Source organism: Hippichthys cyanospilos, chromosome 5 (assembly GCF_059441005.1).
Source record: "Hippichthys cyanospilos isolate Australia breed blue-spotted pipefish chromosome 5, RoL_Hcya_1.0, whole genome shotgun sequence".
In the NCBI taxonomy this organism is placed as follows: Eukaryota; Metazoa; Chordata; class Actinopteri; order Syngnathiformes; family Syngnathidae; genus Hippichthys; species Hippichthys cyanospilos.
The window spans coordinates 20,315,110-20,342,782 of NC_142373.1; the positions used below are offsets into that span (position 1 = coordinate 20,315,110).

Consider the following 27,673-nt stretch of genomic DNA (forward strand, 5'->3'; position numbering starts at 1 on the left):
ACTTACTGAAATTGTGCTGTTTTTCAAGTACTTGCATAATGTACGTTGTGTCAAGCAGGTTTAATAAAAGATGAATCTTTTTCCAAAGTGCTTTGGTCTGCTGGGAGTGAATGGAGCGGGCAAAACAACTACTTTCAAGATGCTCACGGGAGATGTTAGCCCCACTGATGGCACCGCACAAATCAGGGACTGGAATGGGTAAGCAACTCATTCTTTTTTTTTTTTTTTTTTTTTTTTTTAGTGTTAAAAGCACAGCAAAGCAAGTGAGATGAAAACATATGGCACGCTGCAAAATGTGCTGACTGGCATCATCTCTTATGATGAATATGTTTTACTGTTGAAAGATGGCGTCAGTGCCGAATAGGCAGTAAATTATTTGCATAATTGGTGCACAGTGATAGCACGCTATTATCAATTAATTTGATTAATATGTCTTATTTAAATCGATAACTGTATTTAACAGCTGCTTTGTTACATTGCATTTGAATAATTATCCCTTGAATGTAAATCTGTGTGTAATCAAGCTGGATCTTAGATATTCTGCATTTATGGAGCACAAATCTTTACGTAGCGTACCGTGTTTTACACCCGATAGGGTGCACCGCATGATCGCCGCACCTTTGATGAATGGCCTATTTTGAAACTGTTTTTATACATAAGACGCACTGCATTATAAGGTGCATAGATTAGAAGCTACAGTAGTGGCTGAGGTTGCGTTATGCATCCAATAGATGGAGTTGCGCTAAAGGGAATGCCGGCAACACACTTGTCAAACTTCATTAATAGACAATCGGAACTGAAGAATAAACATGATTTTTGGAACGTACTATCTGAAGAATGGGGAAAAAAAATCCATCCTGATTACATTAAGAGACTGTTTGGATTAATGCCAAAAACAAATCAAGAGTTTAAAAGAAAATGATGCAATTCAACATTAAACTTAATTTTTTGAATCAAATTGCAAGCAAAACCTTAGAATTGATCATTTTGATGATTTAAAAACAGTTTCTGGATTCATTTTATAAAATTGTCCTTTCTTTTGCAAAAACTCCTTGTCCTCGTATAATTTACTTCTAAATTGGAGCATAAATAGAACATCAAAATTTCAAACAGGGTGTAGTAAAAAAATTTAAGTTCAAAATACATTTATTGCTAATATGCAGAGGTAAAATTTGAAGAATTTACATGGCAATTAAGTTATTTAATTTTTTCATCCCCCCCAAAAGAAACTTGCGGTTTATGCACTATATAAGGTGCACTGAATCTTAAGGCGCACTGTCAGCTTTTGTTACCTTATTGTACGTAAAATAAAGGAGAGTGATTATTCATATTCATGAAAGCACATTCAAATCGATACCTTATATATTTGGCTTTCCTGTACAAAGTACCGCTCATGAGTCTATTTCGAACAACCTCCATGTCCATCTTCACGATTGAATATTCCAAACGCCTTTCATGTGCATCTTTCCATTTTTTCTGTGTTTCCTCAGGCGACTGGTAGACATTATGGAGTGCCGACACAAAGGAATTAACATCGGCTACTGTCCCCAGGTGGATGCGCTGGATAATCTGCTCACTGGAGAAGAGCATTTGTATTTTTACGCTCGTATTCAAGGCATCCCCAAGAGAGAGATAGACAGGGTAAGGGTTAAAGGCCAGCCCTTTTATTTTTGCCCCTTTTAATGTTAAAATCATTCCATTGATGTCGAAATGAGGTTGGATGCGGCTTGATGGAATGGAAAACTATTCAATAGGCGTGATCAAATGGAGCGATGTCGGCTACTTGAAATGCTTACATCTTTATTTTCAGAATTCAGATTCGACAATTGCGCTCATTCGTTAGTGCAAATAATTTGAAATTAGGGGTGTCAGATTAACAGATTAGAAGCAATCAAATAATTACAGTCATAGGAAAAGCCTTACTTTTGTTTAATCGCATTAATCTAATTTTCAATCTCTGAATTTACGCTTTCTACATGCTGATTCGAATTGTTTTTGTACATTGGGCTTGATGTATTGGATTTGAAGTGGGCGAGTTGCTCTCATTGTTTGACATAATCTGAGAGGCTGCTGTTGTGGGTGTTTGCTTACCACAGAAGAAGCTCAAGTTTAACCCATCGCATAAATGCAAAGCACACGGCAGTGACTGCAGCCACCGCTAACCATAGCAACAAGAATCCAAATGTAGGAATCCCTGGCAAAGGTCTTTGTCTGACTAAACTCAAGAACATTTGTGGGAGTCTGCGAGGGACAAGATGTACAATGTTTTGTTTTAACTTTAATCAAGAATTATTTGCTATTGGGAGCAATAGAATTGCTTGCGCTTTTGCACAGTGCAAGATATTGGAAATGTGACATAATCTTAAAATCTTGTATCATTTTCAGAACTTTTTTCTGTCTTGTTACATAGTGTGCGTTTATGATGGTTTGATTTTCTGCATCACAAAAACCTGTATTTTAAGGAGTGTATGTCTGGGTTTTGCTACATGGTGAGGACGAAATTCCATGTTTTACGGTATTTTGGGGGACATCTTGGGGACCATTTTGGTGGACCCCACAAGGTCATTCCACTTTTTGAGGGTCAAAGCCTGCTTTTAGAGAATGTTGGTCAAGATTAGAGTAAGGGTTAGGTAATCTGTTGTGAGGGTCAATGTTAGCGGCTAGCAACAAGGAAATGCATGATGGCAATGGAACGTCCCCACTACGACAGAAAAAAAAAATCTGTGTGTGTGTTTACGAGAGACTCTCATTCGTTGGGAGAGAGCATTGCTGCAATGATGTTATTATGGCCCTTTGGCCAAATGGTGATGGCCTAATGAACAAAGATGGAGATGAGACCCTACCTAAGAGTTTTTTGTCATGCTGTCTCCTCCTGTCACTCTCCCATGCTTTGTTGTGGATAATGGCAGCCCCTTAATGGAGTCATTTCACAAATGGCATGTTTTTGTCAGCCTTAACGGCTGTACAGTCTCAGGTGAGAGAGGGGTGAATCTTCATGAAATTAATCCAAAAAACATCCAAAAAATAGACAGAGCTTCAATATCATAGTATAAATTCTGTACCACGTTCATATTCATTCTGATGTGGATTTGAAGCTTACCATATTTCTCAGAGTACAAGTCGAGTTTTTTTTTCTCCCTCATTTTCAACCACCATATTAGGGAGCTCGACTTATAACCGCATAACTCAAAACAGACTGATTGTTTGAATAACATAAATGTGAATGCGAAAAAAGTATTGCCATGTCATTTACAAAGCTTGAAGTGATATAGATGTATACACCTCTAATTAGAAATCGTATGCTTCCGTTTTCGAGTGTTTGCACAGAACATGACAAAAAATGCATTGCCTTATTGCCTCTGTTGTGGACAACGAGGCTGCTTGGCTCAATTTTTCTTTGGACTTTGACGCATTATGAAACGTAAAAGAAGGCTTGATTTTTCTCCTTCAGCCCTTAGACGTGTGCTTGAAGTTGGCATGGATGTTGGCAGGTGGGGGGGAGAAACAGCAAAGGGCAACCTTCCACACTGTGATCTCACAACATTCGTTACTTGGGAAAAGAACATCCCAAGTAAGATGATCAGCAAATCATCTCCAAAGACCTCCATTTCAAACCAATTGGATGTGTCCGAAGATGACTACCCGTGGAAGAGTAACGAGGATGTTTGAACAAATGTCCGGGAGTTAAATGGGAGAAGCTATTTGGCTCGTCAGGTAGTGATGATGACTTTTAGGGCTTTTTGACAAATTAATACTCAGCTGTGTCAAAAAATAAAGCATTGAAACTTCAAATGGTTTTATCGTTGCAACATTAGTTTGAGCATTTGCGTCTACGCGTATGCGCACATTGCCTCGCGCTTGTCTCGTCACAGCAGTATGTAATTGGATATACAATGAAGAAATGCGTGTAAAAGTACCGTAATTCCATCATTTCAATAACACACACCATTTGTTATAATTGGACAGACGTGATCTTCGTCACCTCTATAGTCAGGGGAAGTCTTATAATCACGTTTTTGTTAAATTCACCCAAAATGAAGTAAAAATGGGGGGGTTGACCTGTATACGAGGTGAACTTGTACTCTGAGAAAAACGGTACTTCAACAAAGTTAATGTAACACTGAAACGATGTTGATTATGATCCGACTCCTCCTTGTTTTGTAAAACCTGATGAGTCGCTTGCGGCTTTCAAACTGGTGTTTACCTGCTGTGTTTATGAGCTTTTACAATCCCGGCATGTGGTCTCCCAGGTGGTGAAATACCTTCTGAAAAGGCTGGAGCTTAACTACCATCGAAACATAATCACTGACGGCTATAGCTGTGGCACACGCAGGAAGCTTTCCACCGCCATCGCTCTCATTGGACACCCGCAGATTCTGCTCCTGGTAAGCACGGATACCACGAGGCTGTACATGCCTTCCTCTATTAGCAAAAAGGCATTCATTCAATCAATTTTAATGTTCCGATTTTAAAGCAGATAACATATGATTTCCACTACATTTATCTCGATATTGATTATACAATATGCAGCAGTCAGCCCGCTGTATTGCTAACATGACCTTGAGGGCGTATTTGCAAGATATCTGATCGTTATCATTGACTGTGATATCTTAACCACTGCAAGTCATTATATTTTTCTTTGGGGCTCGGCTCAGTGAGAGCAACTCCCAGAAATGATACATAATTACTCAGAGCAGTGATTCGCAAAATCTTTACATTACAGCATCAAAAAATACCTGCGGAGCAAGATCAAAATAATAGCACAGATGACCAAACTGTCAGGTATTTCAAGAACAACTATTTGATACGACTGAAAACCACTGTAATATTATGTGCAGCTTGAACATTAACATTGCTGTTAAATATTAACAACAACAAAAAATGTACATAAGTATTTAAATTGAAAGGAGTGACCAAAAACATTATTTTTCAAACAAATCTTTACAAACAGTTCTCACATATTAAATGTTATTGTATTTATTTAGGGTTGCAATTAATCAGATTAGGAACAGGAAATATTCAAATGTTTCTTTTAGTAAGATAAATATTCTTAAATATAACAAAGATTTCTTTAGTCCAGTGTTAGTCTAGTTTTTATGGAAAAAAAGACTGTGTAGACTCAAAATTAGACATACTTTTACTTTTGGAAGCAGATAGTTTTTGCTGATTTTCTGACATGTTAGGGACCACACTGGCAAACAAATAAAAAAAAAAAAAAGCATTTTCTGCATGGTCAATTTTGAAAAATAAATAAATACAAGTTTGATATGAGATGGAAATCAAAGCATGTTTTTAAAAAACCTGGTTCATCGATTAATCAGCAAAATAATCGTCAGAGTAATCAATGAATAGAATCATCATTAGTTGCAGCGCCGTATTGATTTAAATGCTAAATACAGTGTTCCCTATTTTTTCATGGTGAAAGGGGACTGAAACGCCCCGGTGAAGTAGAATGATGAGCATTGGTTTTGTTTTAAGATAAGGTGCCTTCATTTGCCGAGGGTTAGCAGTATTAACATCAAGACCGAGCATTAACAGGCTGTTACACTGCTTCTGACTCCACATTAGGCCAGAACACTGAACCACTTAACTATCCTTAGCCATTGATTCTTAGGCATACCCCTAGAGGCAGCCATTTTGAATTCTCTGTTTTTTTGTTTTTTTTCGAACCGTTACTTGAAAACACTGCTCTCCCCTCACACGTCAGGATGAGCCGAGCTCTGGCATGGACCCTCGCACCAAACGACACCTGTGGAAAATCATCTCTGAAGAAGTGAAAGGAAAAACTGCGGTGGTCCTCACTTCACACAGGTTGGAGAATGAACCAATGGCTTTATTTCTTCATGCGTGACGGTGCTGCGCGTTCATCCACTTCTTGTTGTCGAGAAAGCATTAAATATTCAGCAGATTTTTAGAAGCGCTTCAGTATTACCCTTTTGGAGTTCAAACTTGACATTTCAACTTCTCAATTTTTGTCCGTGTCTCAGCATGGAGGAGTGCGAGGCATTGTGTAGCCGCCTGGCCATTATGGTGAAAGGTCAGTTCCGCTGCCTGGGCTCCTTGCAGCACATTAAGAACAGGTTTGTGACCTCTAATCAGCTTCACATCCTCAACTACAGTCATTTCTGCCCCTCTGAAATCCACGCAGCAATTTCTTCATCCGAATAAACGCACCCCTTACCTATAACGCTTTTCTGTCTCATGTACTTTCGTGCAGGTTCGGCAGTGGGTTCACTGTGAAAATGCACTTATCCCAGTCTGCCAGTGATGTAGAGGCAATCACTGTCTTCATGCAGAGCCGATTCCCCAGCACCTATTTGAAGGCAAGCTTAGGGGGCTGTTGCAATATTTGATTTTTTTTTTTCCCTTTTCATCGTTTCTGAAACATTTGTGCGCAGAATGTTGCTAAGTCACACTGCTTTGTTTGAACTGTGCTTAATAGAGTTTTTGACAATTCGAATTACCATAATTACCCAAATATAAGACACTTTTTTTTTTCCTCCAAAAAAATGAAAGCCAAAAGGATGGGTGCTTCCTATAAACAGTAACTTGAAGATTTTTTTTATTTCATTCGGCACCTATTGAGGAAGATTGATGCATCAGCCACATAAGCTGAGCCTTGATGCATTGATTTGCATTTTTATATCAGACGAATTCTTACTTGCAATAATTACCGTCACGGGAGCTAATACTGTTGGCTTTTAACAGCCGGTGCCTGTTGAAGCTAACAGCGGCTCGTGCTAGCTGACCCTGTTACGGCATTATTTTCAGTCAAAGAAGCAAGCGGACTGGACCAACGTCCGAGTCCATCCTCGGAATTGTTCCCAAAACGTTGAAGGTCGACCTTATTGTGCGCAACATACGGTATCTCAATTTGTCAAGTCTTTCGCGACTGTTCCCAATCCAAGTCTTTCCAGGCAAATAATCATTTACAAATGAACTATTTAAAGTAGAAATGTCATTGAAAACAAACGTCTGAAAAACAAAAATGTCTTTCAAGCTATACTAAAAAAAGGTATCGTCCTGAAATCAAAATTCTATCTCACATTGAGCCTTTACAAAGATGTTGAAATCATCGACATCCCATTTCCTCATTTCTTGAACAGGACCAGCACTCATCCATGGTGGAGTATCACGTCCCTGTCGCACCAGGGGGGGTGGCTGACATCTTCCAGCTGCTGGAGCGCAACAAGACTTTGCTGAAGATCAAACACTTCTCCGTGAGCCAGACCACCTTGGATGAGGTAAGAACCAGCCATCGACCGGGAGAAGAAAATCAAGCATCTTCGGGTTTTGTTGATGAGGATACAGATGTTACAGAGGGACTGAAAAATGGTAGGAGGCTAAACTGGGACAGTCAAGAAAGCTTGAGTGGGAGTGAAAGACGGAGATGGGAATGTAAAATTATGGCAAGAGGAAGCTGGCAGTTTGGAGGGCATGCCTAAGGGAAAATAAATGGAATATGAGTTGGGGAGAGAAATCATACACCCGCTGTTGATTTTCTACAATCTGCTCCTCTGGAGCGCTGGGATTGGACGATACCACAAGGAGAAGAAGCAAGGGGGAGCCGAGGAGAGACACCGAACAGAAAATTCGCTGTGATTGAGAATTTCAAAGGGGGGCGGTAATATTAGAATGATAATAATAATATTGTTTAACCTTCACAGGTCTTCATCAACTTTGCCATGGGAAATGTTCACATGAAATCCATCTCACCTCACACCACAGAAGATGATGGCCTGGCTCATATAAAACAAGTAGATGCATAGTACTGATTGCTAATATTTCTGCAGTGACATGAGAACATTCTCATTGTTCTATATCTGTCTTAAAAATACACTTTGAGACTATAGTATTAGACTGTAAATCTACCATTCCTGGCAATCATGTTTATTTCTAAGATTTAATGTGAAGTGCGATGATTTTTTTTCAAAGTTGAACAGATTTTATTGTTCTATTGAGCACATTTACATCACTGCACGGATGAATATTTATTGATGCTCATTCAGATTTATTTTTTATCCGACTTGAAAGGTTATCTAATCTAGGAATATTGATCTGTATGAAGAATGCAAATACATGACATGGCTTTTAATTCATATTTGATACCATCAACACGCACCACGAGCAATATATATCCTGTAATCACAAAATACACACATACAAATATTGTTAATGTCCGTCTTCATCTTAATGCGCGTCTCACTTCGAGAACGACTGTTTTCAAAAGAAAAATCTGTTCTAATGGGCCATTTTATTATGGTCTTGAATGTATTCAGCAATATATATTTTCATGATTCAATAAAACACTTTGAATGATGCCTGAGTAGACAATTTTCATTTAGGTTTCTTTAAGGCTAAATCTACAGTTTATTCTCTGCCTGTCAGTGTTGACCATATTAATATATACAAGTAAATAATAATTACGCATGACTTGCTCAAAGCAGTAACTGAGTTAGTAATTCAATTACTTTCTAATAAAAGTAACTTTGCTAGATGAAGTAACCATTTTCACTACTTTGAGAAAATTGATGTATTTCAAATAATTAAGATTTTTGAGCAGTTTTCAAAAGACATTTGAAATGAGTGGAATACACTTCATTATTTATTGCACTTTATCTGGCACTTCAAATAATAATTTAAACAAATATAAATGTTTCAACAACATTAATACATTTATCTTATATTTTGGACTACAAGTGGCTACTTTTTCCTACGCTTTGAACTAGGCAGCTGTCAAAACATTATTCATTATATTTAACTGACTGATTCAAACTGTTTATAGATGTTCCCACATAGTCGTCATAGCCGATCAATGAAATTAACTGTAGATGTTACACTGGGGAAAAAAGTGCAAGCGCACTTGGTGAAAAACTGAAAACTCATCAAACTACTTTCACTAGACATGTTGTTGCAAAAGTGTCACTTACATAAAATTGTATGAACTTTAATTAGAATAATTCAATTGCACCAAAGTACTGCTTTCCTATCAAACACGTCATTGAAGTCATGTTGTGTCATACATCGATGTTTCACAAAGCCAACAAGAACGATTAAGTGAGATTTCAGCAAATATGTGCGGAGCTTGAAAACGCCAATAGTGAATTAGTGAAGAAGGAACCGCGATCATGCGGGGGATAATTTTTAGGCTGGCACCGGAAATACGTCATGGATATAGCCCACATTGACGTCAGTCCAACAGGCGGGAGATGCAAGTGACCAGGAAATAAGTCGCTATTGAGCTGGTAACGTTTTTTAACAAAATTTGAACTGACGCAAAAAGTTCAATTTAATAGTAATGGATCCATCTGCTGTGGCGCGAACAAACGACTGGAAGAACACTTGCAACGCGCTTTCAAACTTTCGACGTCTGCTGCTTTGTTCAAAATGGTAAGTTTTCCCATCCTTGTACTCCTCGACTACTCTTATGTCATATTTACGGGAATACGAAAAAACAGAATCAGAATTCGGAACAGTCGTTCAGCAAACTATTGAAATTTCTCTAAACTGACCTTGCAGAGGTTCGAGGCTTGACGACGATCTATTTTAATTGACATATGCGACGTGACTGTAGTGACGTCTATTTAGGAGGAATCTGTTGAAAACCAAGAAGTGAACACAATGGCCAACCATGACTTGCTGTTTTTCAGCTCCCAGGTATTGAAGGATCCAGTTTGTCTCGGATCATGTGAGCATATGCTGTGCATGTAAGTAGCTTGCCTATTACTTTGTGCCCTGCAGAAATGCACACGTAGGTGCAAATGACATCTCAATGACTTGACCGCGCTTGATAATCACGCGTGCATACTGATTTACTGACTCCATCGCATGATAACTGCATGAAATTGAAGGCACTCGGCTACATAAGCCTCAGTCGAAGCCCCAATGCAAATTGACTGCAAGATGAAACGAGATGGGGCTGCGTGGAAGGTAACGAGCGGTGACGCGCGTTGTTAGTGCACGTAACAGAATGCAGATGGTGTGTGTGCAGGGTATAATCAAAATAGTGCTTCCCGTTTTAATAAACGCCATGCACACCCGTTTTCCGGTAACATTTACAAATGAGCATCCATTCACAACCCCAAATGCTGTGTAATTCTGTCAAATAATGCCTCATTTCGTAGGTCGTGTGCAGGCCCCCAGGCAGGTGATGGCTGCATGGTTTGCCAAAGCCCTTCATGGGTGAAAGACATCAAAATCAACAGGCATCTTATCAGTATCATACCGCTCTTCTGTGACTTGGAGTCCTTGTTGAACCCTGATGGACAACTAGGTAAATGTTGCTCAGCTGTGAAACAAGTTTGCTCAAATCAATATTTATTGACTTCCGTTCCTTTGTCATGTGGCAGACTCAAACATTAACATTATGGCTGTGGGTGGACAGTTTCTTTACTTCCCAGCAGCATCCCTCTAATGACTGTTATTATGCAAGGCAATTAATCATGGTAGGGTTTTTGCACAAGCCGTGTGGCTAGCATACAAAGGAGTCAATATTTGCTTTTATTTCACTCAGAACTGGAAAAGCTATCTTTGTGCCTGTTTGTGTGCATAACAAGTCTGGCTTCAAATGCAGATCTAAAGACTCTTTTAAAAAAAAAAAAAAAAAACATGAGGTATTTTTTTCCCTGTTCTTCAGGTAGTAGTTTCCACTAATCATCTTTATTCTTCATTTCTGAATGTCTATTAATCAAGTTTGACTAACATCGGATTGTTTTGTTGACATTCCGTTTAGCACAGCTCCATCCAGTGGATGCATAACATAGCTTCTATTCTATGCGATGTATAGTGCCGTGCGCTTATTTGAAAACAGTTTCTTCATTGATGGTGTGCCTTATGAGCTGGTGCACCTTATAGTGCAGAGCTCTAAAGATCTTTTGAAAAAAAAGACTTCAATATTTGCCACCTGACCTTGGATTGTTTTTTTTTTTTTTTTTAAGCTCTCTAAGAAATTTATGGAGTGTCTGTATTATTTTTATTTCATTTTTCATTGCACAGGTTCATCTAGGGCAATGCAGTCTCAAAATGAGGATACTGTTTTAAAACCCAAAAAGAACTTCAAGATGTGGTTTAGCCCTCGCAGCCGCAAACTGCGTTGCGTTTTGGAAAAAAATCCTAAAGTCTTGATACCTGAGAGCAAGCCTTCGGAAAAAGCGTTTGAAGCACAGTCGGGTGCATCAAAAGCACAGTCAGGCTCTTCCAAGCCCGCAGTCGGCGATCTGGCGGTTTTCAACTTCACCTCCTCCTCGCAAGACTCTGGCTCCTCTTCACCAAAGTCACACAGTAAAAAACAGAACAGGAAGAAGAGAACAAATCAGAAAAACACTGGCAGCAGAAAGAAAACAATTCGAAAAGCCTCAGGGAAACCAAGTCCACAGACGGTGAAGAGGAAGCTTGATGCTATCAATGAGCAATGGAAGAATATGAAGGCTTGCGGTACTTCAGCGGAATCGGAACAGTTTGATATCGAACTTGAAAGAACATCTAATAGAAAGGTTTCCTTTGTTAGCCCCCATGTCGTGTTCGATATGAATGAGCTTGGACCTTTGTCTGGCAGTAGAACCTTGAGAGCCGGACTCACAGAGGTTAGCGTCGCTGAATCCAACGGCCCAGGATATCAGAATGAGTCGGACAGTATTGATGGCGCATTGCCCGCCTCGGACTCCTTCCCAGAAAAGATCCCTAAAAAACAACCCGACCTCTCGTCCCCTCTGCGTTCATCCAAACGTCCAAGACTGGAGGGACGGGTCGCTCCCCTGGAGACCACCCCAAAAAGGCCAATAGCCTCATCGGGCCGCTGTCGGAGGTCATTGGGCCGCTCGTCTCCTGTTTCCGTTGATTCTCTGACTTCGCCCAATCTTGGGTGTAGAAATACCCCCCGAGATGATAGAGGAAAAAGTCCCTCTGTTCCAAGTATGGCGAGTACAAAATCGCCCACTTCTTGTGCTTCCTTGGGAGACGCTAACTTGGGAAGTCCTACTGCCATGAAGAAGAACCACAAAGGAGAATCTCCGCTGCATTTGGCTGCTATAAAGGTAGGCTCTCCATATTTCAGACCAATTTGACTATCGTTGGTTGAAATTATGGGTTTGATGTAGCCTGATGCTTATTTTACTTTATTCAAAATATGTTTGCTGAATTGACTGAAAAAATCAATAAGCTTTTCTCATCATTTGTAATTTGTAATGGACAGCGTGCAGTGACATTGTTCACAATGGAAAATATGGCTGCACCAGATTTAGCGACTCGTTGCTTTCCAACTGTAGTCCATACATAAAACCAGACACAACACAGAAAAGATTAATAACACACAGAAATTCACTATCACATACACATCTTATAAAACATATACAGTCTAAAATACATTTTTTTCTAAAAATCTGTTCTGAATAGAAAGTGCCAATGTTTTGCAAGTAGCAACAGAGGATGGATGGATGATGGCGTTGGCAGGAAATTGGACATCATGACCCAGCATTGATTGCTCAAGAGCCATCTTTTTTTTTTTTTAATCACAACGCTGAAGTTTTTGTGTTGTACGTAATCATGTCTATAATCACATATTTCAGGGGTGTCAAACTCGTATTAGCTTGCTAACCCCATAGAGGAAACTCTATGTAAACATGGATATACAAACATGTATATATCTTTAAAACAACAACTTCAGATGTGGTATTCTTTTTAAATCCTGTCCAAAAACAGTACAAGCACATCACCATTCATCATAAAACATTACCATTACTATTAATTAAAGTTTTTCATTGACTGAAAAAATAGCTCATGTTTATACTCTTAAAACAAACAAACAAAACAATACTAATATTCAGGTAAAGACTTGTCACGGAGATCCTACTCACTGTGCTGCATGTCCATGACAAGGTTTTTGTCTTTTGTCTCGTAGCAGACTGTAGGGAATGCTGTGTCTCGATTTCAAAGTTTCCAACACGCATAAAAAAACGTGGTTTGCAACGACGGAATTTCGATGCAAGTCCTTAGTAATGAAAGCTGCGTTAGAGAACGTTATTCGCTTTGCTCCTTCAGAGTTGTGTGGAAGCTTTTATGTAACTTTCTTCAAGCTGCTCAAGATTGCGGATGTTGGAAGTGACTCTTTCTCCTGTTTGTTCGGGTGGAAATGAAATGCGATTCCCGATGTTTGTTCTCGTGTTGTTTCACATAACTTGCTTGCTGACTTGCACCACAGCGATCTTTATGGACGCAACATTGACTGCCCAGCGGGGGCTTCACTTGAATGTTCCCCCACTCCGCTCTTTGTGTCACCCTCAAGTTTACAATGTTGTCAATCTTGTTGGTGTTCTACAGGGGGGTGTAGAGGCTGTCAAGGAATTACTGGACCAGGGAGCCGACCCCAACCTGAAGGATAATGCAGGATGGACACCTCTGGTAAGGACCAGTAACCTGAATAGAATGCCCGAAACGCTTGATGCCTGAATATATTTCCTGTAATTGCTTTGCTTTCAAGTAGACGCCAAAGATTTAGATGTGTTGATTTTCCACACACTACTTGAGATAAATTTAGATAGGCACCATATTTTCTGCACTATAAGGTGCACAGGATTATAGGGCACGCCTTCAATGAATGGCATATTCATAAAAAAACAAACAACCCCCCCCCAACTTTTTGTAAATAAGGCGCACCACATTATAAGACGCATAGAATAGAAGCTACATTAGTGTCTGGGATTGCGTTATTTGTCCGCTAGATGGAGCTGCTTTAAAGGCAATGACGGAAGAATCAGATACGTATGTCAGACTTTATTAATAGATGGTCAGAAATTTCAAATGAAGATAATTTGTGTAAAGTACTATCTGAAAAATGTGGAAAAATACCTCCTGATGACATTAAAAGACTGGTGAGATCCATGCCAAGATGAATCAAGAGTTTAAAAGAGTGTAATTTAAAATTTAAAAGGGAGAATATACATGATGTACATGATTTTATTTCCCCCCAAAATGACAACTCGCATTTTATGCACTGTATAAGGCACACTGGATTATAAGGCGCACTGTCAGTTTTGAAGTCTTTGAGGTGAGCCTTGCAATGCAGAAACTAGGTTATTGCAAGCTACGATCAAACATAATCGTTAAAATATTTTCGCAAATGCTTGTCATCGCCACTTCCAAGTTTGCGGTCGAAAAATGGTCACGCAGTATGAGTCGATCTTAGCTGTCCATAAAAGGATTTTGTGTCTCATCCGACTGTAAACGAAACCAGAGAAATTAATTCTCGCAAAAGGTTCCTGCACAACAAAGTTCTACAGATGCTCTTTTTGGCTGTGTTTGGAGCAGAAGGAGTTTGATGCAAATTTGCAACAATCGGCATCAAGGGGTTTAATCAAGACATACCTCCCGCCCTTATTCCGGCATAGTTTATAGCAAATGACCAAAATGTCGGTCTCCAGAGTTCATTCTGTTTCTGTTCCGGTACTCTTGTGCCCCTCTTCTGCCAACCGCTGTTAAACAGTGTCTGTTCTGTATTTACATTTTGTCTGGAGCCCCAAGGCAATATCCAGGCTGTTGTTCAGCCATGGCCTAGATGTGACTCGGTCCTCGCTTTTGCTGCACCAGTCCACTAAATGAGGGCTTATATGTTGGAGTGAAAGCTGTTCTGCAGCTGTCTCTTGTAATCACAATCAATCAGCCCATTTCTTGGCTTGTAAAAATTCAATCTTTTCCACTTTCTTATAGTTGCCCTCCATACTGCTTTTTCCTGTCAAGATGCTCCTCTTAAAACTAATGTTAAATTTGACAATTTGATGTAAATGTGTGACATTTCTTCTCAATGTGATGGCTGTTTTCCTTTTTCTGAGTGACATTAATATCACAGAAGCATATTTGCCATAAGCTTTAATATGTAACCACCATATGTCTCCTTGCAGATTACTTACTGTTCATGTGTGCTTCAGTTGTTCATATCACCTGTTACGCTTCTTCAAATAAGGTCATATGATGATCACAAGCAAAAATGTTGCACTATCATGCTATTCCAGTAAATCTGTTGTGCTAATTTACTAGCTTTGGCACGTTCATCAACAGAGCAAAAGTGCATCTGTATTTGCTGTTTTTCTTTTGTATTCCTCCCTTGCACCTCTTCCTCCACTCGTAACTGCTTACCCTTCCCGCTCTGATTACAGAGAATAATGGGGAAAAAGCGACTGGCCCCAGTTCACGCCAGAGAGGCAATTTGTTTACTCTCTAAGCAAGCAGCCAATCATATTGTCCCTCCAGATCACTGGCAATTATGGAGACCATGCCTTTTTAAAACCGCGGTAAATTGTCGAAACAGTAATCTGTCTACCAACAGCAACTAACATTCTAATCATACACTTTGAAAAATGTCTTGCTTTGACGACAAATTATAAGCAGTTGGCCACGCTGTTAAAGGGATTCCGGTGATGGATTTTTGCAGTATACAATTGTTGCCGTTGTTCTTCATTCAATATACTCTATTGCGCATATGCGCGTAGACACAAATGCTAACTAATGTCGCAACAATAAATTCATTTAAAGTTTCAATTTTTTATTTTTTGGACACAGCTGAATATTAATTTATTGAAAAGCCCTAAAAGTCATCATCACTAACCGACATGCCAAATAGCTCCTCCCATTTAACTCCCAGATATCCTCTCCCGTCTCCTCTTCCACGGGTAGTCGTCCTCAGACCCATCCAAGCTGTTTGAAATGGATTTCTTCACAAATGATTTGCTGATCATCTTATTTGGGATGTGAGATCAGAGCGTGGGAGGTTGCACTTTGCTATTTCAATGGAGATAATTAGTGCATTTTTACGATGCTCTGTTGCTCTAAAACGGATGCATAATATATTGAAATAGAGGTATATATAATTATTTTAAGCCTTGTAAATGATTTCACATTGCAATTAATGTAACTCAAACACAGATACAGTATATTGAAAAAATGGGCAGTTTTGAGTTATGCGGCTATAAGTCGACCCCCCCTAATATAGCGGTTATAGATGAGGGGAAAAAAACGGACCTGTAATCATAGAAATATGGAAGATCATTTCATCGCAAATGCAACGGTATAGTATCCCTTCTGAATGTTTTCCACACAAGCTGTTGGCTGTTTGAGGAAAAACTCAAAAGCAGTCTGCCTTATGTTTCTTTATTTCAGCACGAGGCCTGTAACCTGGGCCATCTGGCTGTAGTGGAGGCTCTGTTATCAAGGGGAGCCCTGTTGAACACTCCTGGCTATGAAAATGACTCGCCGCTTCACGATGCTGTGCGAAATGGCCACATAGCCGTTGTCAAATTGCTGCTACAGTTTGGAGCCTCGCAGAGTGTGCTGTAAGTTTGGATTTTTTTTTTAAATTTTGGCTCATTCCAGAATTGGAGGACATATTGTTTCCAAAATTTTTGAAAGGTAAACCATTTTTTGCTACATATCAGTAGTTGCTCATCAACTATCATAGCCTTGATTAGTACAGATTACAGATCATTGTTGCACTTTTTATGATATGATTTTATAAATAAATACATACATTTACTTCATTCCCAATGAAAGGTTTGCAGAAAATGTTTTTATCAGGAGGAGAAACTCACTGTTTAGTTAGCTGTTACTGCTGATCAAGAGGACAAATTTACTTATGTAAACAAGACAGGAAGAAAAAAAAATCATTGTCTCTTCCTGAGTATATGCATAATAGGGTTGTGTGACAGAGTGAGTCATTCAAGTAAGGCTAATTATTTTATTTTTAAAAAATCGACTAAATAGAACAGAGGCCATAACGTGGCATCAGCTATTCTTTTGGAAAATTCTATGATGATGTCAAGTCCAGCGTGTAATTCGATTCACTGTTTTATTCTTCTACCATGCTAAAAAGGTTATGGTCACAGGGTTGCATGCATGTTGTGTTATTTAGTATTTTAAACTATTTTCAAGAATTTTTCTTTTGTCTTTTTTAGATTTGCTCTCAGTACAAATACATTTTCTCAGGAACTGCACATTTTAGTATTGTGTCTGCAGATTATTTCAAATATGATGGCTCGGCGTCAAATGCCCTCCAATTCTGGAATGACCCTTTTATACTGGCAGTCCTATGCTTCTAAAAGCGTGCAGAAATACAATCTTCAGTGTGAAGAATAAGGTGGCTTCAAGATATTGTGGATGGACTGCACGATGGTATGATCGTGAGGGTGGACCATTACCATCAGTGTTCTTTCCAGCAGCCCCCTCTGTACAATCAGTGTGCACGCATCATCTGCTGTGGTCTCACTGGCAATTTACTGCATTTGTCTCATCGCTTTGATGGTATTCCATTCCCGGGTCGTCCTTTTTCTGTTCTTAAGCTTGTAGCTTGTCAGTCTAAAAGCAAAAATGCGGCAAACGAGGCCTTGTTGGTGCAAGATAAATACAAGCGCTGCCCTTCCCACGCCCTCGCGTAGCACACGCATGCAGTCAGAAGAGGCACTTGAAGACATCTGCCAATGCAATCTCTAATGGAAGGTTTGGCATGCGGCTTTGGATTTGTAAATATGTTACTGCAGACGTTCACTGCGCTTGTGTGCAGTCATGTTCAAGCACCGAATGCATTTGCTTCATCTTCACGGACAACAGAAATGGCTTTTGCATCGAATGTTTTCAGTTCCGCCGTCTGAAATCTGTTCCAGTACAGATGCTCATCTTCTTAAGTGTCCCGTTCGTAGGCTAAATCAAAGCGATGGGCTTTTCAGGGTTTTTGTATCGGATCTTGTGCGGCTGCCACAATTTCTTTCCCTGACAAGTGCTCCTATAGAACCACTTCTGTCTTACTCCTTGTACTTTGGCATACCGTGTGAAAAGATTGTTCTCGATTGTTTTCCTCATTCTTTTTTCTCCTCGGTTTTCATGTGCAGCTGTATGATTTTTTTTTTTTTTTTTTTTTATTAATGTATTTGTAAATTTTGCTTGAGGAAAGAACCCAAATGAAACATTTTATGGACCAGTGGACCTATTAATTATCCTCCGGGGGATATCTTTGCTGATGCATAATTTTTCAAAGACAACCAACTGGGCTTGGGCCTCTTAAGGTATTTTTTGTTGTTGTTATTATTCATCACTTTGTGGTCTTGGGATAACACCTAAGATAACACCACCTTTGTGGACGTATTGATAAGACAACGATGGAAGTCCGACTTAGTATACTGGAGAAAAACTGCAGCTGTAGGCATACTTTACTTGATTGTGTCCTTTACATATCGTGGCCTCAGTCAGGTGCATTCATTTTACCCACAGCTAATGTTAACAAATACTGGCTTATTATTTTTCAGGAGCGTTTGAGTTTTTTTAAACAACCATTAAACTTGGCTTATTTAGGTCAGTGTACAACTGATCTGTAATTGTCATATTTGTAGCAAATCTAATTATTTTTGTGCCACGTGATCTTGTTTATAGTAATCTTCATGGCAAGCGACCTGCAGACTACGCTGCAAGTCGGGAAATGCAGGAGGTCTTCCAGGAAGTGTCTGGGGAGACCCAAAATGCCAGCACGTCTATCAACAGCCCTGCTAGTCACTCTGTAGTATGTCCCTTATTCCAAGAACATTTCCAGTGACGTCTCTTTCTCGTGCTTTCTAAGCAATTTGTTTTCTCGTAGGTGAGTAACTACACCAAGCAGGAAGAAATTGTTTTGTTTCTGTCAAGCAAGCTGTCGCAAACGGACCAGCAGCAGTTTGCCGAGCTGGTCCAGCTTTTGGATGGGAAGATAACAGACTCCTTTAGTTCCTCAGGTATTGAGTTTGTCTTGAAGACTAAGAACACATTTTTATGTACTGTAATTTCTATGTTACCGCGTGTAGGACACACCAAGAGTTTTGCGACGATATAAAAACTAAAGCAAAACAGAATAAATCTCGTCTTTGTAAATTCTTCATATTTTCCTCTGTTCAGATCTTTAAATTTATTGTGAATTAAGTGAGTTTCAGATTTCCAACATTGCGAGTGGTCATTGAACACCTCGTCAGTGCATGTTGAATGCACTCCAAGGAGTTGTTTTTCCTGTTTGTCGCAACACAGCTTGAGTTCAATTTGCCATATATACCCGAAGGTACGCGCCATTCGTGTAACGTTAGGTTTATGATTGTGTGTAAACGCCAAAAGACTACAACATGTAAACACATAAGTCAAATGGAAGACCTTTCCGTGTTCTTTATCCAGAGAAATAATAACATTTACATGATCCTCTCCGTTTTTGTGATACTCCTGCGTGTGAACAAGGGTGGATTTGGACGTTGGTTCAGTCTGCTCACTACTGAATTATTGAAAATAATGCCGTAACACCCACAGCTAACATGAGCTGCTATTAGCTGCAACAGGCACTGGCTGCAAACAGCCAACTGACGTCTGCCCTCTAGCTCGTCCCGTCGCTGTAGATATTGTAGGTATACAAGCGATATAAAAACGCACATCTGTGCATCAAAAAGGCCCGTTTATGTGGCTGACAGATCAATCTTTCTCGGTGTATTGATCTGATTCTTAAGTTACCGTTAGGACGCACCCATACTTTTGGCCTTGGGAAAAAAATCCGTCTTGTATTTGGGGAATTACAGTATTTCCCCTTTGCCTCCTTGAGGCGCTTAATGTACATGCATTTTCCATGAATGCTATGCACAAACGCTTCAGTACAGTTTTAAAACCGCTCGCAATAAATGCAAACATGCTTTCGATTTATTTATTTTTCCCACTGAAGAGAACCAAAATGAGGAATTTTACAAGTTTTGTAAGACTAACTTGGAGAAGTAGGCCAGGCGCATTGCACTAACATTGCAAAGCTTTCAAATATTTTGAGCTATCCAAACTGAACTGCCCCCTTCGGCTTTAAAAATTCTCTATGAGCAGCTACCCTGGAGTTGCCAGTACAAAAAAATTATTGCTCATAAAATTGCTCACTGTTGATCACCGTACTTTTTAATTTGTTACGATTTAACATAGTTTGAATTCAAAAGCAGTTTCATCAAAGATTTGTCACGTGCGTTGCAAAGTCAAAGTGTTTGTCGGCACTTTATCACTTAAAGTCCTAGCGTCGTGATTGTACATCATCTCAAAGTATCGACTGAGAAACGCACAAAGCAAGTGATATAGAAACTTGTACACAAAGCCTCTGTGGGTCTTCTTTTAGCATGTTGCTCAAAAGTAAGTTGATGATTTTAGCAAAGGATTTTTACTCAGATTGGAAGGCTACAAATCAGCGGCCCGCAAGAGGTTTTTGCCCTCCAGGTGTAATTGGTTGGGCTTCGCTATCAGCATCACTGATGTGAGAAGTACAAGCAATAAGCTTGAGTTAAAATTTGGACTGCCCTCTAATCACATTTTCTGATTGCCTTCAGGCAGTCTTGTAAATCATTTAGACTGAGAGATGAATTTGGAAGCCAAAACAATCGCAAAATGCAAGTTTTCTAAGGAGATTTCAAGAAATAATAAATCATAAAAATAAGAAAGATTTGAAGAAAATTAAGTCATGCACTGTTATTTCTGAGTTACTTTAATGCATAAACATTCAGGCCAAGCGGGTGTAATATTTAACTGATGTTTACGTTTGACTGCTAAGCTGGTGTTTTATTCATATTGTCATCTCCCAGTAAGCCATATTGTGGTGCCAGAGGGGCCAATGCCAAACACTTTCTCCACCCTTCGTGGACTTCTTGCAGGCTGCTGGATTGTCAAATACAGTTGTAAGTAAAATATTATCGTAGATTAGCTACTTTGATAGTCATGATCACTTTTGTGTTGGAACTTTGATGATGATTTTTTATGTAGCTGCATTTGAAAGGATGTTACCCAAATGATTGAGAATGTAAAATCGAACAAATGTTTTTCTGTTAGACAACTTGACGTGAGAGCGTCCATGAATGCAAGGTTGCTTCAATAAATGCTGCACGGGCCTCATGTCAGTCACACAACAGACACTGAAAGTGACTAAATTGCATGGACGCACGCAATCAAAATGCTCATCAAAACTTCAATATTGAAGGTGCAACGATCCTCTCTACTTTTTGTGTAAAAGTGATAAAAATTCGGGTTACCGTATTTTCTGCATTACAAGGCACACCTTCAATGATTGGCCTATTTTAAAACTATTTTTATATATCGGGCACACCGCATTATAAGGCGCATGGAATAAAAGCCACAGTAGTGGCTGGGATTGTGTTATGCAGCCACTAGATCAGTGCTTCTCAATATAAGTATGAGCTCGCCACGAACGGTACACCAAACAAAGACTGTCTTCAATATCAAACATCGCTATAACGCAGTTATTCAGGTAAGTCCCAGATGTACGTCTTATATATCTGACTAAAATGTACTATAAATGTAATTACATTTATTAAATCAATCATAACTGAATTAGAAATGCAACTCATTTCAATACACAGTGTCAATTAGATGCAAACGAGTACTTATCAATGCAAAACATTTGCATATGCTAACCAAATACCTGGCACAAACAAAAATACTAACGACCTAAACGCATACAAGGCAGTACTATATAACATGCTGAGATAACTAACATTAGCTAGCATGTTATCCGCTGTCACAAGTTTTTGGATCATCACACACATTTTGGTCATAACACAATTGATAACCTTCTTACTAAGAAAGTACAATTTGCAGACACTTGTGGACTGCTCTCAACTGAAGCCACACCATCCTTCCTCACTACAAAATGTAATGTCAACAGCTGCCAGAGGTGGCGCCAAAAAACAAAGATCAAGCTAAACAAAGCACAAATAAAGCACAGATACAGTATATACAGTACCTTTTAGAGGCTAAACTAAATCAGTTCCAAAACATCTTTATTTTGGGAGCGGCCCATGCGGCCCTGTACGAGTTGATCCACGAACCCGTACCAGGTCGCTGACCGGCGGTTGGGGACTTCTGGTATTGAGTAGCTTGGCCAGCCCACTCGTGTTATGTTCTCATCAAGTGCATCATTTTGAGCTTCAATTCCTATCCTAATGTCACTTTATACAATACAATGTGCCAGGAGAGTGAGAGAGAGAGGAATAAAAGCAAGCAACTTTTTCATCCTCACAGGCTGAGCACCCGACACAGCTTGTCACCCCCATGACAGTCACAGTGACACGCTATCTGTTTTTGCTCATATGCGCGCGTCCTTGCTCACATAAGGCAGCGGCGCTGTCATGGCCACCTGTCTTTGTCAAGCAGGCCTAGCCCCGGTCTGCCTCTGATTCCATGGCAACACTTCAAGAAATATTTCAGTTTCAAGCTGTCACAAAGCTCAATGAATTTCTGCTCTCCAATTCCACAAACAAAAATTCTTAGCATACATACAGTACTTGCAATTACTGTAATGCATTACTTTTTTGCTGTAACATGGTAGTGCAAGGCATTATTGCACACAAAAAAAAACGTGAAATATTGAATCAGTTGATAACATGAATGCATTTCATTTGGTTGCCTTGATATTGTGCTGGCGTATTGTTGGTATGCAGAGAATTTAGCTTAGGTCCTTCTATTTGTACATTTTTATTTTACATTCCCAGCAATCTAGGCATCATTTCCAAGTCCGCGGGAGCAATGATATTTATTTTGGGATAATTTTTAGCATGTAGGTTTACTTAAGATTAATTTAAGGTAATTCCACTGGATGTGTCATGCGTGTAATGAGCTAAATCCATATTTGCAGCTATGATGTGAGAGTAATGTAAAAGTAACGCAATCATACTGTAATACCTTACTTTTCAAATACAGTAAAATAAAGATGTAACAAATTACTTTGGAATAACAGTAAGAAATAAATAATGCATTACAGGTTTGAAGTAACTTGCCCACCACTGTATATATATATCCTGTAATATAATAATGCATAAGTGAAGCAGTCACAAATGTATTAATTGTGCAATGTATAATAAAGTGATAGGTCGAAAAATGAATGAACTAAATTATATAGAGGCAGCACTAATAAATCCATTCAGACTATCTGACAGTATGATGAGGAGCAATTATAAACTGCATTTGAAAATTTGTTAGGTTAGGGGTGAGAAATGTAATCAATTCTCGGATGTGCCGCAATTCTGCATTCGGGCTTGGTAACAGTAATTAGTTGGAATGCTAATTACTCCGGAGCACTTAGTACCATTATCTGGCGCAATTAACCACAGCGTGTCTCTGTTGGAGTCTGTTAGACTTGTGCTAAATGAGCATGTACACACATTCGTATGCACAAAATGAGGAAATAAGTCATAGCCTTTTTTGATATCATGTCCATTGGAAAGTACCTCAGAGATGCTTGTGATAGCTCAAGATTGAACATGGTGGTGGATGGTTGTTGCTTGTTTTTTTCCCACCTAAATTCTTAAAACAGGTTTGTTGAAAAAGTGGGTTTTTTTTTAGGTTTGTGTAAAAACAGAGGAATTCGAATGATTTAAGCTACCGTATTTTCTGCATTATAAGGCGCACCTAAAAGCCTTCACTTTCTCAAAAGCTGACAGTGCGCCTTATAAACTGGTATGTGTTACACAGCGTATGAACTGCTGGTATAAGAACTAGATGTCTCCACTACTGTAGCTTCTATTCTATGTGCCTTATAATGCGGTGCGTCCTAGTAAAAACTTCAACTAAAACTTAAGCTTAATATTTAATTGAATCATAGTTATATTCTTTTAAACTCTTGATGCATCTTGGCATTGATCTAAACAGTCTTTTAATGCAATCAAGGTATTTTTTTTTTCCCTGTTCTTCAGATCATCTTTATTCTTCATTTCTGATTGTCCGTTATAAAGTTTGACTGATTGTTTTGTGGACATTCGCTTTAGCGCAGCTCCATCTAGTGGATGAATAACTCAACCCCAACCACTATTGTAGCTTCTATTCTATTCGTCTTATAATGCGGTGCACCTTATATATGAAAACAGTTTTAAAATAGGCAATTCATTGAAGATGCATTTTATAATCCGGTGCACCTTATAGTGCGGAAAATACGCTAAGAAGATTCTGCACCTTTTCACAGGCATTACCAATTATAAAATTGAAAGAGCCTTTTACAACTTATTTCCTGTACACCTCGCATTTACATGTTACATTTAATTTCAGATTTGAAAGCCCCAAATCTGCTGAAGCGTGAAATAATTCAAACAAGGGCCACATCATTAACTTGATCATGCTTTTGGCATATTTTTTTTCAAACAAGCGCCACTTGCCAGTACTTGAAGACTTCCAAGTCATAAACAGCGTTAGCTTTGTCGGCACGCTCTTTCAAGTTAATATAATTAGCGTCGGCTTTGATTTCTCGTTGATGCCAGGGGTGGAAGCGTGTCTGCGGGCAGGCAAGCGGATGCCAGAAAATGAGCACCAAGCGGGCCTAGGACCCCGACGCAGTCGCATCAACCGATGCAGCTTGGTAATTGAGACACAGACACATGCATTGTATGAGTATTGATCGGCTGGGCCAATTTTCATTGGCATGAAACAAAACAAGACTGTAGTCCTCAGCTTAGACCTGTGCAAATCAATCGGCAACTCATCGGTGGTCAATTGAATTGATTTTAATCATTTACAGCCATACTTATTTTAATTTAAGATTGTCCAAATCTTCCAATTTTAGCCTGTCGACAAGTTATTCTGACACTTTACATTTGGCTCACGTTCTTGAATTGTCATAATTCTTACTTAATTATAATTCTAACAATTTCTTTTTTGGGGGTTTGCCGCTAATAGTATTTTTTCCCTTACACGGACTTACCCTTGCGTAGTATTTTGTCAAGTCATCTGCTCTTGAGCATTTCACATCAAAAGGGAGGCATTGAAGAAACCAGGGAGCTGAAATTTCACCCAGATGGTGACAACATTTCAACATTCAACATGGCCAACCACTTAGTTATCACACTACTAGGAGTGTGCCATCCCTTGGCTAAAATACATCGAAAAGAAATACGCTAGTTTTGATTAGAAGGGAGAAATTCCTAGAGCACCATAAAAATAAAATGCCATCATATATTTTATTCATAGCAAAGGAAACCAAGGAATTTCTTTTCTGTCCTTATTTGCCGACGGTAGCTCCCACCGCTTTTCGACGGCTGTTTCTTTTTCCTCTGGGGCTCGTTCGAGTGGCCCGGCAAAGAAGAACTGGCCCAGCTACTCCGCGACGGAGGAGGTCGGCTCCTGAGTCGGCGGCCCAAACCCGACAGCGACGTGACCCAAACCCTGAGCGCCGCCGCCTACCACGCTTTGCCCGGATCGGACCAGGCCCTCTGCACCCAGTACATCATCTTTGACCAGCGCGCTCCTCACAAGCCCGCCGTGCTTCGGAGGGGCAAAGTGTGGTCGGCGCCTTCCGCCTGGGTCGTTGATTGTATCGTGTCTTTCCGACTTCTCCCTGTACCAAACCTTTAATCGTCCAGCGCGTTTTGTCATCCAGAGGCTACTTCTGATTTTGGAGTTTGTTCATATGGCGTGTTCAGTGATCATTACGAAGTACGTATTGAAAATGAGTAAAAAATGTCTGCCGTAACACAGTCCCAATCTGATAATTTCCCCACACAATGCCACTCGAAGGTTTTTGGGAAAATTTCTCTGTCGTGGAACTGCCATCGCGGGTTAAACAGTTTTGACTGACAAGTATGTTTGATCTTACTTAAATACGTTTTTATGTTCTTGCAAACACGTTCTTTCGACTACATGCTAGGTTGTCTTGCATGCGCATACCTTTGGCATTATTCGAACAAAGCTAACTTTTCAGCATTTAGAATGCCAGTTGTATATTTTTTTTGCAAATTTGTTCCAACATGCTTGCAAATACATTCCGTAATTCCCCAAATATAAGACACTATTTTTCCCCAAGAATGAAGATCAACAGTTTTAAAATGGGCCATTCATTGAAGGTGTTCCTTATAATACGGCCTTGTATTGCGAAAAATACAGTACCTCCTGATTCACCACAAAAAGATAATAAAACATGTTTTGGAAAATGCAAGTGCAAAGTCTCTGACCGGATTGATTGAGTGTGCTTCGTTATCCAAATTGGATGTTATGAAAATGCAGATAAACCTCTGCGGCGCGCCTCCTGAGGAGAATCAACAATCATTTTGTTCCAGAGGTGAATACGTACAATAAATGCATGCGAAACGTATTCAAGAGCGAGTGGCTTTCTATTAGAATGCAGCTAAACTGCTATTGATTCCTGTGCGCTGCTAAAATTTCAACCCTTGTCCACACTCAGCTGCAGGAGGCCGTTTAATGATGAGAGGCAAGGAGGCGCTTCTAATGAAACCACCGTTTATGTCCTTGAACTCAAAAACACCCCCCCTGCACATACTCTTCTTACAAAGACACTTTTGATTATTCGGTAACGTGAAAAGGTGAGTTTGTAGTGTTTTCTTGAAAGTGCAATTTAAAAGTCAAAGATGGATACAAAACTGCTGTGTGTGCTTATCCTGAGTTTGACCACTATTTGTAATCCATCATTAACTCATTCACTGCCATTGACGGCCATAGACGTCAAAGTTCCATTTTGACTGGCCTGGCAGTGAAAGAGTTAATCTATTTGTCATGCGTCACTGGCATTCATTGAAAAAGGAAAGTACGTTATTTGCGGTACATAACTGAATACCTGCCATTTTGCAGCAGGGCATTTAACTCAGTCACTGCCATTGACTGCTATGGACGTCAAAAATCCATTTTCACTGGGCTGGCGATAAATGAGTTAATCTGCCTCATATTAGTGCACCGTAACATGGTTATTGGACAGGTGTGCCTTACGCTGGCCAAATATTCAGATGTGCTCACGAACAAATTTATACTTGTTAACTAATGTTTGACGTGCTATTTACAAAGTCATGAAAATATTAAGCAGAATATACAAAAAAAAATAAGACCCCAAATCTCTTTTTCAGTATAACACTTCATTTCATGTCTATTTAACAAAATAGTTTTGTGTCATGATGAATAATACATTTTCCCACATCCTAAATACAGATACAGTATAGTATATTTCAAGATATTTACACAGGAATAACATGGTGAGCACCAAGGGTTGTTTTGTAACTTGTAACGTGTGTTTCCTGTAAAAAGATGGGGTAAAGCTGTGCCGGCGTGTGTTTATTTACAATCAAGCGTGCTCTGAGAGCTTATTATACAATTCGGATTTTCAAAAATCTCAATTCGTACTGTCGGCAAAATAACCCTTAATGCTCTACAAAAAAAGGAAACGGATTGTATATTAACAGTGTTTTCCCGTTCCAGGCACATTCTTGGACATTACCAAATGAAAGTAATACAAATAAAACACATACTTTTCAATTTGGGATGGACATACATTGATTAAGTTTACTCGACTGTGAGGACTGCGTTTCTTGGAGTTCCTATTGTATGGGGTGTAGTACTGGCTAGTACAACTAGCAAGTGCGACTCCACTTCAAAAATAACAATCAGTTATGTCATTTTATTCTTTTAACACATTTTTTGCGCCTTATAATGCGGTGTGCCTTATATGGCGCATAAACCATGAGTTTTCATTTTTGGGGGACAAAAGAATGATATTAAATGCCATGTAAAATCTTCAATCATACCTCTGCATTTCACTTATTATTATTAACAATATTGAATTGAATCAGATCTATATTCTTTTAAACTCTTGATTGGTCCTGGCATTGATCTAAACAGTCAATTGTCGAGAGGCATTTTTTTTTTTCCCCGTTCTTCAGCGAGT

At 39.4% G+C, this 27,673-nt stretch overlaps 2 protein-coding genes across 3 annotated transcripts in view; both read left to right on the forward strand.

Moving 5' to 3' along the window:
* abca12 (ATP binding cassette subfamily A member 12) overlaps window positions 1-8,320 on the forward strand; it is a 63,525-nt gene extending 55,205 nt beyond the window's left edge. Inside the window, exons 64-71 of the mRNA XM_088416148.1 lie at window positions 89-198; window positions 1,491-1,641; window positions 4,251-4,385; window positions 5,708-5,811; window positions 5,988-6,080; window positions 6,218-6,323; window positions 7,107-7,244; window positions 7,668-8,320. Of these exons, the coding sequence (XP_088272274.1) occupies window positions 89-198; window positions 1,491-1,641; window positions 4,251-4,385; window positions 5,708-5,811; window positions 5,988-6,080; window positions 6,218-6,323; window positions 7,107-7,244; window positions 7,668-7,769 (939 nt within the window). The 3' untranslated portion in view covers window positions 7,770-8,320. The remainder of the gene's footprint in view (window positions 1-88; window positions 199-1,490; window positions 1,642-4,250; window positions 4,386-5,707; window positions 5,812-5,987; window positions 6,081-6,217; window positions 6,324-7,106; window positions 7,245-7,667) is intronic.
* An 887-nt stretch (window positions 8,321-9,207) lies between these two features.
* On the forward strand, window positions 9,208-25,939 carry bard1 (BRCA1 associated RING domain 1). 2 transcript variants are annotated; one of them, XM_088415432.1, is made up of 11 exons: window positions 9,208-9,390; window positions 9,651-9,707; window positions 10,125-10,273; window positions 10,996-12,032; window positions 13,315-13,395; window positions 16,147-16,319; window positions 18,406-18,532; window positions 18,608-18,740; window positions 20,589-20,681; window positions 24,270-24,367; window positions 25,024-25,939. In XM_088415432.1, exons 1-11 carry the CDS (start codon window positions 9,299-9,301, stop codon window positions 25,357-25,359), a joined length of 2,376 nt encoding a protein of 791 aa, XP_088271558.1. In that variant the 5' UTR covers window positions 9,208-9,298; the 3' UTR covers window positions 25,360-25,939. The 2 variants fall into 2 exon arrangements, with proteins under 2 accessions (XP_088271558.1, XP_088271559.1); XM_088415433.1 differs by lacking the exon at window positions 20,589-20,681.
* Window positions 25,940-27,673: the final 1,734 nt, after the last annotated feature.

Excerpts from the sequence above, each read along its gene's own strand:
- bard1 (XM_088415432.1), top strand. The coding sequence starts at position 9,299 with ATGGATCCATCTGCTGTGGCGCGAACAAACGACTGGAAGAACACTTGC. Across the intron at positions 9,391-9,650 it reads CTGCTGCTTTGTTCAAAATG|CTCCCAGGTATTGAAGGATC; the intron begins GTAAGTTTTCCC and ends GCTGTTTTTCAG. Across the intron at positions 12,033-13,314 it reads TGCATTTGGCTGCTATAAAG|GGGGGTGTAGAGGCTGTCAA; the intron begins GTAGGCTCTCCA and ends GGTGTTCTACAG.